The sequence below is a fragment of the Diachasmimorpha longicaudata genome, chromosome 11 (assembly GCF_034640455.1).
Source record: "Diachasmimorpha longicaudata isolate KC_UGA_2023 chromosome 11, iyDiaLong2, whole genome shotgun sequence".
NCBI classification, from domain to species: Eukaryota; Metazoa; Arthropoda; class Insecta; order Hymenoptera; family Braconidae; genus Diachasmimorpha; species Diachasmimorpha longicaudata.
Window position 1 is genome coordinate 1,952,756 of NC_087235.1, and position 17,207 is coordinate 1,969,962.

General features: G+C 35.9%; 1 protein-coding gene across 2 annotated transcripts in view; it reads left to right on the plus strand.

The window, feature by feature from the left end:
- Nucleotides 1-706: 706 nt before the first annotated feature.
- The window catches only part of Glurib (Glutamate receptor IB), a 385,770-nt gene continuing 369,269 nt past the window's right edge, over nucleotides 707-17,207 (plus strand). For both annotated transcript variants that reach the window (XM_064130822.1, XM_064130821.1), the window contains exon 1: nucleotides 707-918. In XM_064130822.1, coding sequence (XP_063986892.1) covers nucleotides 747-918 — 172 coding nt within the window. In that variant the 5' untranslated portion in view covers nucleotides 707-746. The remainder of the gene's footprint in view (nucleotides 919-17,207) is intronic.

Sequence of the window (17,207 nt, forward strand, 5' to 3'; positions counted from 1 at the left end):
TCTCCAAGAAGTCATGTAAAATTTCCCTCAATCATATTTCACTCCAGAATACTAGAACAACTATATACTTTTTATCCAATATTCCTCCCCGTGTGCCATTTTAATCATAAATATTATGATTGAAACCCCGACACAGTAAAAAAGGCGATTAATCCAATTTTTCCCCGTAACTAATAAAACCTTCTCGTCGTAACTCACCAATAAACAATAGCCAACAACAGCCCATATTTATTATTACAGACGTGGAAACACTGTCCACCCCGTAACCCTCGGAAAATAAATAAATTAGGGCGACATACAGCGATGCAGAATAAAAACTACCTAATGACAGAGCCAGGGTATGAGTTCCAGTGCTGAATCAAGGTGTAGAGACAACCGCATCAGCATGAAACGTTACGATAGAAAAGTGTACCGGGGCCACACAACCCCATCCCTCTGGCAGTGGTGCTGGTGAGGGGGAGGAGAGGGAGAATCGCGTGACGTAACATGCGCGTTAACCGTACGCTTTCCACCCTTTGCGATATGGGGCCAAGGGGGGAAATGCTGCTGGAGTCGGCGCGTGATCACGGGAAGACCGGTGGGATAGCACCGGGGGTGGGGGGGAGGGGGTGAGTGGGGGTGGGGGTGCTCAGTAAGAGGGCACAGAGGAGAGAGGAGGCGACGGGATGCTGGGGCGGTTCAACCGAGAGCCCGAGTTCACGTCAAAACCACCCCGATACCAGTTTGTCTCAGACTACGGAGCGTGAATGATGCTCCCGGTACGCGTTAAGGGTGGTAATCCACCTCTTGCGTTTACGAAGAGTTTACTTACAAAATTTAAGTTCAACGGAGTTTTGATGATGAGTGTTGGAGTTTTACTGGTTACCGTGTTCATCGTGCCTGGAATTTCCGCTGCTGCTAGTGAGAAAATACCGATAGGTGAGCTATTATTTATGATTTTAAAGTTGATTTTGTTTCAGTGAAAAAATTAGTCCAACATCATTTTTAAAATTTTTTGTAGTCAATGAAAATTGGCTAGTGATCCGTTAATTACTGATTGTGAAAAATTGATTGTGCAGAAATACAGATTTACAAGAAAATTTTTTTACGTTGATTTTTTTTTAAATTTATACATTTTGTTTTTTTTTTTCAGTTCGGTTTTTGTTCGTTGATTTACGATAAGGGATATCGTCCCTTGGATAAAAAATTTTTGATCTCGCTACCTACACGTGTGTGACAGAGCTATCTCCAAAGTGTACAAACTTAAATAGTGTGTTTATCGTGTCGTTTGATTACTATCTCCCGAGAATGAATCGTTTCTCTTAGCTATCAAGTGACATTGTGACACCCTCTGTCTTGTCCTAAATGACTCCCACCCTCTTTTCCTGGTCTGGGGTGAATTTTATGATAAATAACGACTTCACCGCTGTTCAAAAAGTATCCAATAAGGCATTCCGTGTGGGCACAGAAATTATTCTCATTCTCTTCTGTCGTATTTTCATTCTTGTTACTCACAAAAGTTCCAGTGGAAGATGCACACGAGTGGAAAAAAATAATAAAAAAAAAAGGGTTGTACAGAAAAATGGAGGGGGTGAGAGGGGAGTAGCCGTCGGCGTATACCAGTGAGATTGAGAAACTTCTTCATCGGGCAAGTTTTAGATGTCGGCGCAATTGCGAGTTACGGGGAAAAGTTGAACGTCGTGTGAAACTATGCTCAGGTATTCCGCGACTTTTCTCCGCTCGCCGATTCCCCCCTTTTTTTCCTTCCCCTTTTCATTATCACCTCACAATTTGTTTGGCTCTCACCAAGACTCGGATACATCATGATAGTGGAAAAAAAAACTTCTTGATTTTTATTGTTCCGCAAGAGGAGGGGAAGCAGGGAGGGGGGGGGGAGAATTATTTTTATGAAATTTGTCGACCTTGGATGAATGCCATGATCACGAATTCACTGATAATACCGTTGATAACGGCAGTTGTATTGGACTTGAGCCATAATTGTGATTATTCTCATGGGCCGATGGTATTATTGGTGTATATTTTTAATTTTATGATTCAAAATCACTTTAACGGACTTTTAAAATCATTAACAAAATTGGTCAATTTTAATTTTCAAGTTAATTGACAATATTTGGATAATTTTTGTTTTGGGGAATGACAGCTATATTCTGAAGAATTATGTGATTAATATCGGCATTGAAAATTTTTGAGTTAAATGTCTAGTAGATTTTTTTGGAAATTATTCTATTCTAATGTTGTCATTGAAATTTCAATGAGAACGAAAAATTTCATTCTTTATTATGAACAAATGTCTAATGATTGATTGTTTTGATTATTAGCTTTTTCCTGCTCCCATTGGTTGATGTATTTAATCAACAATTTTGGCGACTGTGATATTGTTTTTTTTAAATGCGTGGAATTGGGCACCGGTCAAATTTAGGGATAATATGGTGTGGACAGAATAGTTTTCCTACATTTCCATCGATGATCCTTTCAAGGATTTATTTCCTTGACGTTTCGGTAGAAACAATAAACACGACAAAGTGTAGTGCAATCAGGTGTGTTTTCTATTGCTTAAAGTGCTCTATTGTTTAAACTGCAAATCTACATGATTTATTTACTTTTGGTTCAATTTATTTTCTGAATATTTAATTATGATATAATTGAGATACCAGATATTTTGGCCTCTATTTATAATGCATTTGTCATGGTTCAGAGTGCTTTTAAATTTATTGATTTCGACAAAGGGGAAATTAAGTTATTAATCGGAATTGTCTCTCAAAATAATTGTAAAATAAATAATTCTCTGTAAAGTAAATAATTCTCTCAAAAGTGTTGAGGTGTCATTGTGCAGGTTGAGGCAGAACCGCGGACTGTGCTGCAATCAGGAGTTTTTAAAAATTAAAGTGCTGGAATCTATAAAAATAATACCGAAACTACCGAAAGATTAGGGTAGTTTGCTCATGTCAGAATATCTAAATTGAGATCTACAGTTACTATTGTGATTAGTTACAGTTCGATTTTACATCCACTCAGATATTTACATATGTTTTTTATTTATATACGTGTTGGTAGTTCCATCCGCGAATTTCTTTTGTATAAAGTGGAAATAATCAACAATTTTCGCGACAATTATTAATGAAAAGTTGATCAAGAAGTGTCTAATTTATTTGTGAATAGAGGGAAATATTCGAATTACGACTTTGACGCTGCAGAGCATCAAACACAATACAAAGTGGAAGTGCCCCTTTTGCAATCATTTGAGTACTACAAACGATCAAAAGATGATGAATCTAGTTATTGATTCAACACTTGATTTAATTTGTGTTGAAAAATTAAGTTCGTGTGTCTACTAGTCTATGTATATATTATGGAATTAAGGGGAGAGTTTCTCCGATGTGCCCTTAGAAGGTCGACGCGCACGTTATCCTGTATGATGTCCTCGTTTTAATTATTCCGCACTCTTGGAGGCATGATTGCGTCGTTAGTCTTCGGATGCGAGGCGGTAATATCTTTACAGAATTTTTCCCAGGGTATCGTATCTTATTCGAGTCTGAATAGAAAATTCCCAAGAGATTATGTCTTAACTAACTGATTCTTTGACATGTACAGTTAGCAGAGCACAGGACCTTATTTCTTGTTGAGTTTCGGGCCTTCCCTCGGGTACAAAATTTATTTATTTTCTCAAATTTTATATATAAACGTATGCAGGGAACGAAAAAAAACCTAAATCAAATACATTATATACTTGATTTAAACATAATCTATACACACAACTAAAGTACGTATATAATAAAATATACTTGAAATGAATCTAAAATATATTTAAAATAACGATATTATTATATTTATTTCAAGTATTTTGCATTTTCAATGATAAAATTCATAAGCAATTGATTTTTACAACCAGTTTATTATCTACTATAAATATATTAAGTAATACAGAAACGTTCATCATTCATATGTGCACTCACTCTCTTATTGATGACAGAAAAATTTGGAATAAAATATCACTAAAAGGGAAAATGTAACACCAAAGAAAAATATATTATTATTATTATTATTATCACTAAAAGGGTTTGCCATGGAAGATTTTCAGTAATGCCTTTATGTACCATAATTTCAACAATTCAGTAGATTTGTGGTCTTTTTTGTTTATTCATTCTTTGTCGACTTACTTTACACTTAGAATCTTCAATGGAACTCTGCTTCGTGAATTTCTAACTATTCTATCACTAACTAGGACGAACTAATTCACCAAATTCGCTGATCCATCAAACACACTTAATAGTAACGATATTATTGTGAAATAACAACACTCAAAAGACGTCGGGGGGCGGGGAGGGGGGAAAAGGTAATGAGAGATTCCGAGTCATTAGAAAGTATCAGAAATCTGGAGAGGAATCATTGGCAGAATGTGTTTTTGCGCAGATCTATCAATAATGATTGCGGAGATTTCTTCAGGATCTTCAGCGGATATAAATTTTTCTATAAACGAATTCTGTCTTTTAAATCCTCGAACTGTTTCTTTATTTCTATCCACCTAAGCCAATACATTTCCTTGTAGCTTTGTCAGTCAATAAATCTTAGAATATTTTACTGGGAAGTTCTGGTTTCATAAGCCATTAATTTTCACTTCAGCAGTGTCAACCAATGAATCTCAATATTTTCGACTGCGTGTTGATGAAAGATTCTTGGTATTCTGTGAAATGTTGGTGTCATTGTAACTTCATTACTCAAAAAACTAAGTTACACTATAATAATTTCTTTTTTTAGTTATTCTCTTGCATCAAAGTTATTCTGGCTGTTACCATTAAGACAATAGTAATTTAATTTATGGGCATTGCCCGAGTCACATTATCCACAAAATAATAAATCACTAAATTAAAATTGTCAATTAAAATTTTAACAAATCGGTAACACAACTGGTAGTTTAATACAGGGATTTGATTATAGGCGTTTAATAAAGCGGGAAATTTCGCGTTGAGTCGGAGTCGAAGTGGAAAATCGAGGTATGACAGGAAAAACGACGACTTCATACCCCCTAGTGATGTTGCGCCCAACATGAGGACCTCAGAGGATGAATGAACAGAATGAGAGGACAAGGAGGACAGTCGGGCCTTGACTCTCAAACTGGGTCCTTCTTCAATCACCTTCGAACGTCATCCATTTTTCCGTATACCCTTGTTGTGACCTCAAGGGCTGTGCTACACTTGTAGTTTATCACGTATACTAAATCATAATTTTCTAAATATCTGAAACTCGATGAAAGTCATTATGACACTAATGAAATACGACGTGAGATATGGAAAGAAATAGTTACCATAGAAATACTTATCGAACACGTGGTCAGCGAAGGGAAGAGGACGAGTGTCCTCCTAGTCCTCGCCAGTGAACTCATTCGTCCTCATGTATTGTTCTTTTGGAGTGGGGAGGAGGACTATCCCAACTCTTGATCGTGTGACCTAATACTCATTACGCTGAGAGAACAACATACATTTGTCAATCATAATTATTTTGTTTTATTGGAGTTTACATTTCGAACTGTTTATCAAAAATGAATTTTCAGTCGGTTTGAATAGGTCTTTGCACGATTTGTATTTCTTGTATTCTCGTGTTTTCACTTGAGATCGAAAAACATTTTAGGGGTGAAAATTCTGAGAAGTTTGGGGTATGGTGTGTATGCTCTGTTTTCGTGGGTTTGAACAGAGGTGCATATGAGTCATCAGACCCAGGGTGTTGTGTATCCTTTTGTCATTTTAGTTAGTTCCTCTGAGGAAACGAACCAGAAGGGTCCTGCCTTTCCGAGTGAATAAATAAGAGAACTTAAAATATTCATTCACAATAAATAATATCAAACGATTCGACTATAAATTTTAATTCTTTATTATCGCACGCAGAAGGTATATCTTTCTCCTATAATGTCTCCAGAGGAACTAACCCTTAGTGACCAAAGTTTTCACACTCTAGACCCATTCAACAAAGGTCCTTGTTCCCTCATTTCTTTCTTTTCCTTCTGTTTCTGTTTATTAAAACTGCTGGTTTTCGGGGATTTCCTCTGGTACAAAATTCACTCTTTCTAAGTTTTATTTTCTCATTTAAGTAAAGATAGTTTATGCCACAACTCCGGGATTCCCCTTGGTTGTAAATTCAAGGGAAATGTTGACAGCTCTTCCTTAGTTTTTATAACATTTGGATATTTCCAAAATACATCTGGTGATCAGAAGGAGTCATAAAAAGGATAAAGGAAATATTTCAGGGGTGGAAATTATATTACCCCTCCGGGGCAACTGAGTCTAACTTGTGATACCTCTTTAATCTCTTGTAGATATTCATTGTGTGAAGTGCCTTGTGTCTGTCAAGTCTCAGAGATATTCAAAATTAAAATCATTTCTGAAGGTTAACAAATGTGTTTGCTTATTTAATACAATAATTCAATAAAGACTATTCTAAACATTTCGGCACTATTCTAGAGAAAAACTATAAAACACTGACATGGGCTAAACAGATCTATAGACAGACGATTAATTTTAGTCCTCACATACCATGCACTTTCAATACACATCTTTGAATTATTTACAATTACCCAATCTTCAATATCGATAAACAAATGCCCAAAATTTCTATTCGAAAATCCGTTTTAGATTCTTGTCAGAAGAATATTTAACTGGCAAAACTATATTTTTTTAGTGTAGAAAACGAAATGATCGATGATAGACTTTCTCATATACAAAAAATTATTCTCAAGATTTTCTCGATTAATTTTTACTGGTGTTACTCTGATTTTTTTAAACCACTTCCGTAAATTTTAAAATTCATATTTCCCAAGAATGAAGCATCGACCAATTGAATTGAGATGACGGAAACACTTGAGATGCAGTTGAAATTCCATTCGAAATTTGGTACGCTCGTTTGAATGGAAGACCAATGGATCGATCACAGGGTCAGAGAGTGGGAGTGAGAGAGGGATGGTTAGTGGAGGAGAAGGGAATGGTTTTTAGTCGAAGCAGTGCGGGCGTATACCAATAGTATGAATCGGATTTCGGAATGCACCCAGACGAGTGAAAATGTGGTGGTACGCGGAGTGAGACAGACTAACCCGGGGAACAAGTGTTGAGGATGGCTTTCAGCTAGGGAGAGGGAGAAAGAGAATGAGAGGGAAGGCCGCAGCAAGAGGGACCTATCATCATAGGTTTCGCTGAATATGCGAATCGTATTATTATTCGCGTAAGCGCATTAACGCGGTCGTATTATCGCTTGGCATTGGTAGCTCGAGCTCTCCTGGATTGCAAGCGGGATCCACCAACCCCTCAGCTGGAAGGGGAGAAATTGTATGACGTAGCGACATCCTGTCTATTACTCTCGTCACTCGCCACTTTGTAGGCCTTTCTCGTCTCTTCACACTATCTCTGCTCACCGAATATTCAGTGATTTGTCTAATAATGCGCATTAACGCATTTGCCCAATAATTAACAGGTTCAGTACAAATTATTCCGATCTCATTAAGTCGACTTTCGGGACGTCTAATCTCATGAAAGTGAATTCTATTTTTCTATTTAATCATATGAGTTTTAATTACGCTGGGTTCACTAATTGGAGTAGGACAAAGGAACTGACGTTTGGAATATGGGTAAAAGTAGATAAATAAATGTAGCAACACAATTAATTACTTTAACTTGAACTCTTTATTATTGGCACGAGGAAGGGATGACTGACCTTGAGGAACGTTGTCTAGAGACTGAATTCTCACTATTTGAAAAACCTCTACTAAGAGAAAAAACAAGAGAAAGTTTATTACTCCAGAGGACAGAATTTCTTTTGAATTCCGCATGTGGTAAAGATTGCGAGACTCTCAAGTTCGGAGCTCATGAGATCACAAATTAATTTTCTGGAGACTCTTTCAAACACGTCATCAACCTTGTCAAGTGATTTTTGAAGATAAACAGAAGAGCTGTGTTCCAATTTGCCAACAGGCTGTTAAAAAAATAATACACGATGTTTTATATGTGGAGAGCACAATTAAATGACCTCACACTATTTTCGTTTGGTATTGTTTTATTTTCAAGAAAATATTAGGACGTATATTAACATTTAGAAATGCCCGTTGCAGTAATTCTGCGTGGGGCTGCGATAATGTTTTTTAGGAGTATGCCCAAGCAGTGAATCTGCTTGGATCAAGACTTATATGAAGTGGATCGGTCACTTCGTCTTTTTATAATTTTAATTGACCCTGTCTCAAGCGGAGCGGTCGCTTCGGGGGTGCAGTGCGCACTGACTATTTTTCGACTTCTCTATCTTAGTTATAATTTTGTAAAGTGGAGGGGGCGTGTGTGTGTACGATGTTTGGTGAAAACAAAAAAGGGCTGTTTCTTATATTTTACATCTATCTTCTCTCTCTAAACTGTAAGTGGATATATGACTATGCCATCGAGTCTTAAAGCAATAAAATTTCTCCAAAGGTTAGCTACGCCAGAGTCAGGTTGCAGCTTTATGACTAGTCCCTTATTGTAATGTTTATAAATTCCTATAGATACATTTTGTGGGTCTGTGCACCACGTGTGACAAAAAAAACTTGAATATAATGGGTCCTTATTTTCTAAACGATACTGGAGAATAATATACTAATTCTTCTATTCGAATAATTCTACCGAACACACGAGAATCAGAATTACAAAAAAAAAATTGGCTGTAACCCATCGGCGGCTCGAACCCGGTTCTCCCAGTTTCTAGGTGATCGGTAAAAAATCCCAAAACAGCGAAATTTGTACTCGGTATTGTGATTAGGAAGCCCATCCCCTAAACCATAGCGGCAAGAGACAAAAAATATCGAGAAACCCTTTGGTTATATCGGTCCTGTCAGAGGCACGTGGTTAAAAGCCCGACAGATTACCATCAGTGTAGATTTCCATTGGATGTATGCTCGTAGAGGGCATTGGAGAAGTGAAAGAGAAAGGGGGAGTCTGTGGGGTGGAATTCCGAGGGAGACTTAAGGGTGGGAGGTGAGTGCATGGAAGAAGAGTGAATGATGAGTACCCATAGAAATACCGTCGTCTCACTTTGCCTCGTGCAAAGGTCCAGTTGCTTGAAAAAAAAGAGGGCGAGGGAAAAAATCCTAGAAAAGAAAAACGTAAAAGTGGAATACATACGTGAGCGTATGCAGTGACCCCCTTTGCACCCTCCCCCAGTCTTTTTTTTTCTCTTAAAAACTATGTACAGAGGGAGAGGGAGGGAGAGAGAGAGAGAGAGAGGAATGTCGACCCAGGTGATGTACACACGTACACGTTGACGATGGAAGTTGTAAGCTTTTCCACCGTAGGAAATGGGAGACGAAGCGTGATTTAACCAGCACTGCACTTTCGACAGGTCCTTGACCTCAATGAGAACGCCACGGGGTCTTTGGCAGCATATGCGTCTTCATTATCATTATGTTGAAACAACATTTTTCTCTTTTGAGCAAATTTTGATGCTCCCTTCATCTACACTGTCGTTTTTTTAAAGTACAGGAGATAAAAAAATTATTGGCATGAAGATAGTTGGAAGATTAGTCTTGAAATTCGAGGTAAAGAATTTGGAAATGTGGAAAGGGATAGATCTACGGAAAATTTATGTAGATTTGGTTGTTGATGAATTAGTTAACATCTTGGGGATTCACTAACAGTTGTCTTCTTCGTCCTATGCGACAACTGAAATTATGTAGTAAAAATTATCGAATTTGATTCACAACATGTTCGATAGAATAAAAACGTATTTTCCCCTTTTTGACAATTCGATTATGTCACTATTTACGGATATCAAAATAACAATATCGCACTGTACAAAAATAGAAATTGATTCCTCTAGCCAACTGGAAGTTTCAATATTTGAAGTGCTGTAAATAAATAGACGAAAATTTGGAGAGTTTACAAAAAAAAAATGGAAAACCACTGGACCGATCTACTCAAAAATCTAATTAGTATTGCGAGTGATCATTTATTCTGTAGAAATTGTTAACGAAAATTTGGTTATATACATGAGCGCATACACACACGCACACACATCCCGTGGTAACTGGTCTATAATAATTGCAGTGATCTTGAGATGTGGAGATATGATGGAAAATCAAGATTCGATTTTAACGTTCATTACTATAACTGCCCTATATCTAGACGTTAATTACCAAAGAATTCAAAATTTGGGGAATTTCAAAATTACCCCCGAACAATCGAAATCGACAAAATACCGTGTCACAGTACATTTAACGTTTCATAAATCACAAAATTAATCAGTGTCAATAAAATATATAAACGTTACATTGTCAATCAATTAAAAGTTAAATTGTATTTAAAATTCAATGTATGCCAGTTCTTAGAGCAAATCATAAATATAATGAGCGATTGGATCTGAAATTTTATTCAAATCCCAAAAATGGGAAAGTTACGAGCATTTTCATCGTAATTTTAAACAATTTTTAACCGCATACCTGCATTCCACCTGTTCATATTTTCCGTTGCCCTGGAAGTGTGAGACAGAGCTGCCTTCCTCCTCTTGTTTCGTAGCTGAAGAAAAAAAAATGTATGAAGACGGGACAGAGTGATGGCGTCGGTTGAGGGTGGCCTAAAGCAGAAAAACCCGGGAAAAGCGGATTGTCGTTACGACGGACTTATTACAGCCTGCTTCACGCTCACTACTGGAATTATTATTACCCCATCCTTGCTTCATCGCCGCTGTTGTATATTTAACCGGAGAAAGTCCAGTTAAACTATCCCGAACCAGCACTCCAAAGAGTATATAGACTGAAATAAAAAATTTCCATCATATCAGAGTTATTGAGCCATAATGCAACTAACTAAGACATTGCAATCTGATCCAATGATTATATTTTCGGACATATGTGAAAATGCAATTGGAATAATTGTACAAAGAAAATTTGTAGGGCAGGGGGCATATTCTCCATTAACATTCGATTTCAAATATCTCATATTTGAAATAATGGGCAATATATTTGTAGAATGTTTCAATCACATCGCGAACATCTGATTTCTCATCGATCGCTGCTTTTGTTGTAATTTTATGGAAAATCATGGATCAGATAACTTCACAAATTAAACCCTCTAAATGTAGCGAGTTTCTATTGAGAATGTGTTTCGCCGCGAATAACAATCTATTCGATTCTAATGGAGTTGTAAATTCGATTAGTTGACTAAACAAAATTAAACGTGGGAAACGTGATACACCGAATAAATCTTTGTATCACATATGAAATTGATCGAAAGGGGGACACGAAGAAAAAATGTCGAACTCGAACTAGGAGAATAAAAAATGTTGGACACACAACACTTATTCAACAATTAAATATTACGATTTATTCACTAGAAATGGGATACACTTAATAGTCGTGAAAATTGACGAGCCACTTCGGAGGTTGAATATTAACCGACTTAGAGACCAAAAATCTGAAAAAGTACAAATATGACGAGGCGAAAGGGAAGAGGGAGTACATCTCGAGGATGAAACATGAAAGCGAAAATGGCATTGGTGAAATGAATGAATGAAAAAAGACGAGAATAATAGAGGACATTTTTAGCATTGAAGGATGAGCAAATAATTAGTGTCGTTAGTGGTTATCGTAGCGTCGAGTTAAGACTTGTGTATTTATAGATTTGACATTTACCCTTCTTTTCCACGAATAAACCGTATCATATCTTTTCTTAAAATTACTTTCATGAATCCTACTCATGTATATAATATATAAAACGTATATGTCACATATTTTTTGGTAATATGCGTACATATAATCGTGGCATATATACCGTTCCATCCGGGATAAGTGTTCTACGGTCATGAAACTTCGTGAGCTATTCAAAAATGATAAAACGTAAAAACGAGATATTTTTTCACGTCCAGTTTATCAACTTCTTCTTCTAAGAAATTATAAAAAACTTAAAAAAGAATCGAAGGTAGTGGCAATAATTTTTTTAATTCTCCAAAAAATGCTTTGAAACCTAGAAAAAAATTCTAACGGAAAAAAGTTTTTGTTTTATTCTTTAAAGGGTTGAAATCTGTCCATAAGATCTATTGACACTGTCGATGTAATACTAAATCCTTAACTTACATTCCTTCAAACATTGACAAATTATTTTTATATACATATAATGTGGTCCATTTACAAATGTGTTCGTTGTATAAGGAGGAATTCAGGTAGAGCTACATAGTCTAGTTCACAATTTGTTTCTTTGGATTTGTATCATAGGATGTGGCGAAAGTCTTGAGATTCTGCTCCGCACGAGCAGCCCAGATCATTTATAACTTCAACCTGTTGTAGTGATGTCGTTAGATGGTTGTGGTTTGTTACAATACAATTGACATTGACTATAGATCCTCTGGATAATTTACATTGCTTGTATCAGGGGTACATTACAATTCAAAATATTTGGCGCCTTTTTTCTTATGGTTCCTCGCTTGTGCTACGTTCATACTTGTTGTACTAGAGAATTCGTTAATTTTAAAATGATTTTAGTGATCTCTGTGGGGAATGAGGAGTTTGTCCAATAAATCCTCCACCAGGTTTACCACTAACCTGTCAGCAGCTTCATTTCCCTCAATCCCACAGTGTCAAGGGATCCATAGAATTTTTATGTCGGTTACACCAGCGGGATTTTTTGTCAGATTCCAATATTTTTTTATTTTGCCCTGTGTAGTCTGTCTAGAGGAATGCTGAGATTGTCCCAATTATCACTGATTATGTGCCCTTCCAAGAGTAATGTAATAGATTCTGTATCATAGAGGAGAAGGTGTCGACTTTAGCACCGAAAAATAAGTTTCAATGATTTATTCCATTAATTTCATTGAGTGAAACCTCAAACTTCAATATTTGTTTAACCGTAATCAATAAAATACGATCGTGTTTCAAGTTAAATACAAAAAATCTCGCTTCTTCATCATCACAAGTTTCTCCTTATTCGTCAAGTTGAACTGAAAAAAGTGTTCATTAAACTTTCAAACTTCCTTCAACAACGAGTCAATTACTTCAACTTTTTATCGTCCAATTAATTAGTGTTACGTTGAATTGAACAATTCATTAATTTTATTAACTCGTAAAGAAAGGGGGCGTTGAAAACAGTAGGCGGAGGTGAATTGGGGTGAGGGCAACGATCAATCAGGGGTATACCGAAATCCTCGTTTGTCCTCATCCGCAGTCAAAGCATCGTTGGAGGATGGAAGCGAGAAACCCGTGGCGATTACGGTCTAATCGAGTGATGGATTTCCCCGTTGGCCCTGGCGCCGCTTTTCTTGTTATTTGATTGATACCCCCGAGAGAGTGTACCTTCTCCACCTCGGTATCTTCTCCCCTTCTGTTGGATTGTACCACTCCTCGTTCTCTCTCTCTCTCTCTCTCTCTCTCTCTCTCTCTCTCTCTCTCTCTCTCTCTCTCTCTCATTCTATCGCGCTCGTTGTATAGATATTGCAGTCTCTGGTACGAACTGGCCTTTGGTGGTTAGGTACGCGCGTCGTACCGGCTCCACTCTCTACAACACAAAACTCACTGTGAAGCTCCCGTCGGATGCTGTGCTAATGCGATTAATGACCACAGCACTACCCGAACAAGACAGCGCACCGACGTGTGTTCCCTAACGCACGGCTTGGTGGAAGAAAATTTAACTTAATTTTCAGCAGCATTTTTCGTTATTTTGGCCACATTTTTTACACCCTTGTCTCCCGTAATCGTAAATTTCAGGGAGTCCTAGGAGTTTTTAATGAATTTTTTTTTCTTCCTTTCTCCAGGTGTTTCTCGTTCGTTTTGACGATTGTATTTGGTACTTCCGAGTGGTTTGGAGTGCTGTTGTGAGATCTGGAATAAGAAATAAATCACTTTTTTTGAAATAGGAGATTTAGAATTTTATTTTTCGAAATTTTCATTTTCTTATCGCCGAGAGCAAAAAATCCTGCGTTTTCTTACTTGGACCCGAGGATTTTTTGTTAAAAATATTCGCTTAATCTTTAGTAGCAAAAACGAAACTTTAAACACAGGAAATCGTGGTTCTCCCATTTTACCACACCCTCTTGAGAGATATATCATTTTGTAATCTTTTCTGCAGCTATTTGTGCTGGACTAAACCATGACAAATAACTGCAGTACATTTATTAAGTTGAATAATTAATACGTTGAAGTAATAGAATTATATTTTGATATGAATGAATATGCATCTGTTGCGTGTCAAACACGCGAAATAAATTTTTTATTTTGTATTTTCCATTCCCGTCTTCTTTAGTACAATTTAAATTTCTACCTTGAGCGAATTCCCCAATAAATCCTTAAAAACCTTCAATTTTTCACGCGCATTCCTTAGAGTTTAACAACACTATAGAATTCTTTTGAATGTTTTCGGAATATTGCTCAGTTTATCTTTCAGTATTTGTTCTTTAAGAACCATCATCGTTTTGTTAAAATAACTCTCAATTTCCCGCACCTATAAGGAACCGTTCATATCCCTTTACTAACGGCAACTCTACGCATGGAATTACTTTATAGATTTTTTCCCCAATTATTATATTGTCCACTGTAATAATCATTTTTCGGCTCACTACAAAATTATTTATTAGCAGAACTATTGCTTTTTCTCGACCCTGAAACATTTTAAAATTCATTTTCCCACTTCTATAATTTTTGATCGTCAGTATTATCGCGACCACCATAATAGGAACAGATATCAGTGTTATAGCTCACCCTTCTTTTTGTAAAATATATGTGAAATTGTGAATTAAAGGTGTTGTGTATCAATCAAATAAATTCCCATTCTCCTGAAAAGACCATTAAAACAACTACACAAGGCGAACCTCAGCGTGTAATATATATTCGAATATAACATTAATATATAATAATCATTTAATATATCATTCTGTGGAGGGCAGATTCCTAGAATTTACAACTCTAAGAAATTCAAAATTGAATGTGGTATCTAACTAATAGAAAACAGCCTCTAACAAGATATATTTCGTAAAAATCTGCCATAATATTATTATAATGTATATTTTTTCATGTTCATCTGATCAATAATTTCCCAAAAGCTGATCAAAAGACATGAAAAATGGGCAGATAGTGCTTTTGTAGAAGAAATTGCCTAGTTATACATTTAATTGGTGCAGTGTTTTGGTTGAATCAAGTTCTAGTGAATTCATTAAATTCTTTACAACGACCTGACTAATAGGATAAATCATTGGAAATACTGTAAGAGCCCGGCGGTTGTAATTTGGGCTATCACCAGTATGCGTTGAATTCCGTTGCAAATGCATAATTTATGGATGACAGAGAGAGTTGTATGGGATATAATCGCCGACGATCGGTTAGCCAGTTATGCAAGTAGATCTGCTGTGTAATGCAATGCCCATACACGTTATATATTCCCAATGTCGATTCTATAATTGATGCATCGTGTTCCTATTAGAATGACAAAACCGCGTGTATAGCTTTCACAGGGAAGAGAGCTTTGAATATTGTCTACAATTGATGAGCTAGTTTATTTCCAAATTGCTCTATTATTTTCTATACCTTCAGCGGTTTTTACTGTTAGTTTTATTGTTTTGCGAGGATTCTGAAGGTCAACAAAGGTCAAATGCAGAAAATTTTCGTCATTTGCGAAGTTTTATTTTTAATTTTTAGTCATGAAAAGATGTTCTCAATTGTATTGGAATTACATTGAATATCCGCATGAGCTCCAAAAATTATGGGGAACACTAATCAATGATATGGGACTTTTCATGATTTTTTAAATTTAAGAATTCATTTATCACAATTTTTTGATTTTCTGCTCATTTCCACGGAAAAATGGAAACTTCGGTTGGAATATAGCCTCAGTCTTTTGAGACTTGATTTTATGAGTTTATGGTTTCAAAAATGTATCAACATGAAAAGAGAGAGAGAGAGAGAGAGAGAGAGATCTCTAGACATAAACACAAGCCATGGGGTCATGTGGCAAAGGAACTGAGGATCCTTTGTCACATTATGACGATTTTTCTTTTTAGTCTAGTTGACCACTTTAGTCTCCTGTGGCAGGTCGTAGAGTACAGACATTTCTTCCTCGAGTAATTTTTCAATAAACGATAATTAAGAATATTTAAAACCACTGCGTACAAAGTTATTTCTCTGTCCCCCATATTCCATTAACTTCACTAGAACACAAATTAAGTTAAGTCAACTTAACTTAAACACAAATTTAAATTTCCATTCGATTTTCCCATCTGGAGAAAAAAAAAATTTTTGTCAATTATCCATTTATTTCAGAGAAGTATTTACTTTTTCAAAATTTTATTTAGAGGGATCGAGTTAGGTTTAAATTACGATAATCATATTAGTCTAGAGGATAAGTAGTTTGTACTTGACCTTGAACGAAAACTATCTATCATTGATTTAGTTTTAAAATTATAAATTTCTGATTTTTTGAAGAAAGAATTTTGATGAATTATTTAATGCTCATAATTATTGCGGGAATTCAATCAAAGTTATAAGTCGCATGATCATATTCTAGAAAAACATAGTTGACACAAATCAAACCTAATCGCACTTGTCAGGGAATGACTTGATCTCAGAAATAAACGATTGAAAAAATGAATTCTTTCTGAAGTTATTGAAAAGAGCAAAAACAATACGATCATATTACAGACCTATATAAGTTAATATTTATTATACTATGAGGTCATTATTTCTTGGAGAGACCGTCTGTGTTCTCTTACGACGAAAACTCTAATGAATGTTTATTAAATAATATAAACAAATCTCTATTTATGGAAAAAAAGAAACCATGAGATCGTTTATTAGTTCGGCGATTGCTCTCGAAGTGTGAACACATCTTAGCAAAATATAATTCAATTTCCTTCACTTAAACGTCTATTCATTCATTAACCTGGCTTCCAATTAAAATCTAATAGAAGTAAATGGATATTTGGCAAAAATAATTTTTTTCCTCAGTGCACACAATTCTGAAATTTCCGTGAATTTCTTACAAAAAATTCAGACAAAAATTAACAACAGTCTACTAGAATGAGGAAATATAAATCGAGAAGTATTAATAGATCCATTGAATGTCAATCAATGCTAAAAAATCTAAAAATAGTACCCGTTTATATACTTCTCAATATCGACTGTAAGCTCGGTACATTGTTCAAACCGAAGTGGTTATATATCGCTCATAAAAACATTTCTGCTTCAGGGGATGCACCTAAATAAAGAATCTCTCCTGTTTGTTCCAATAATA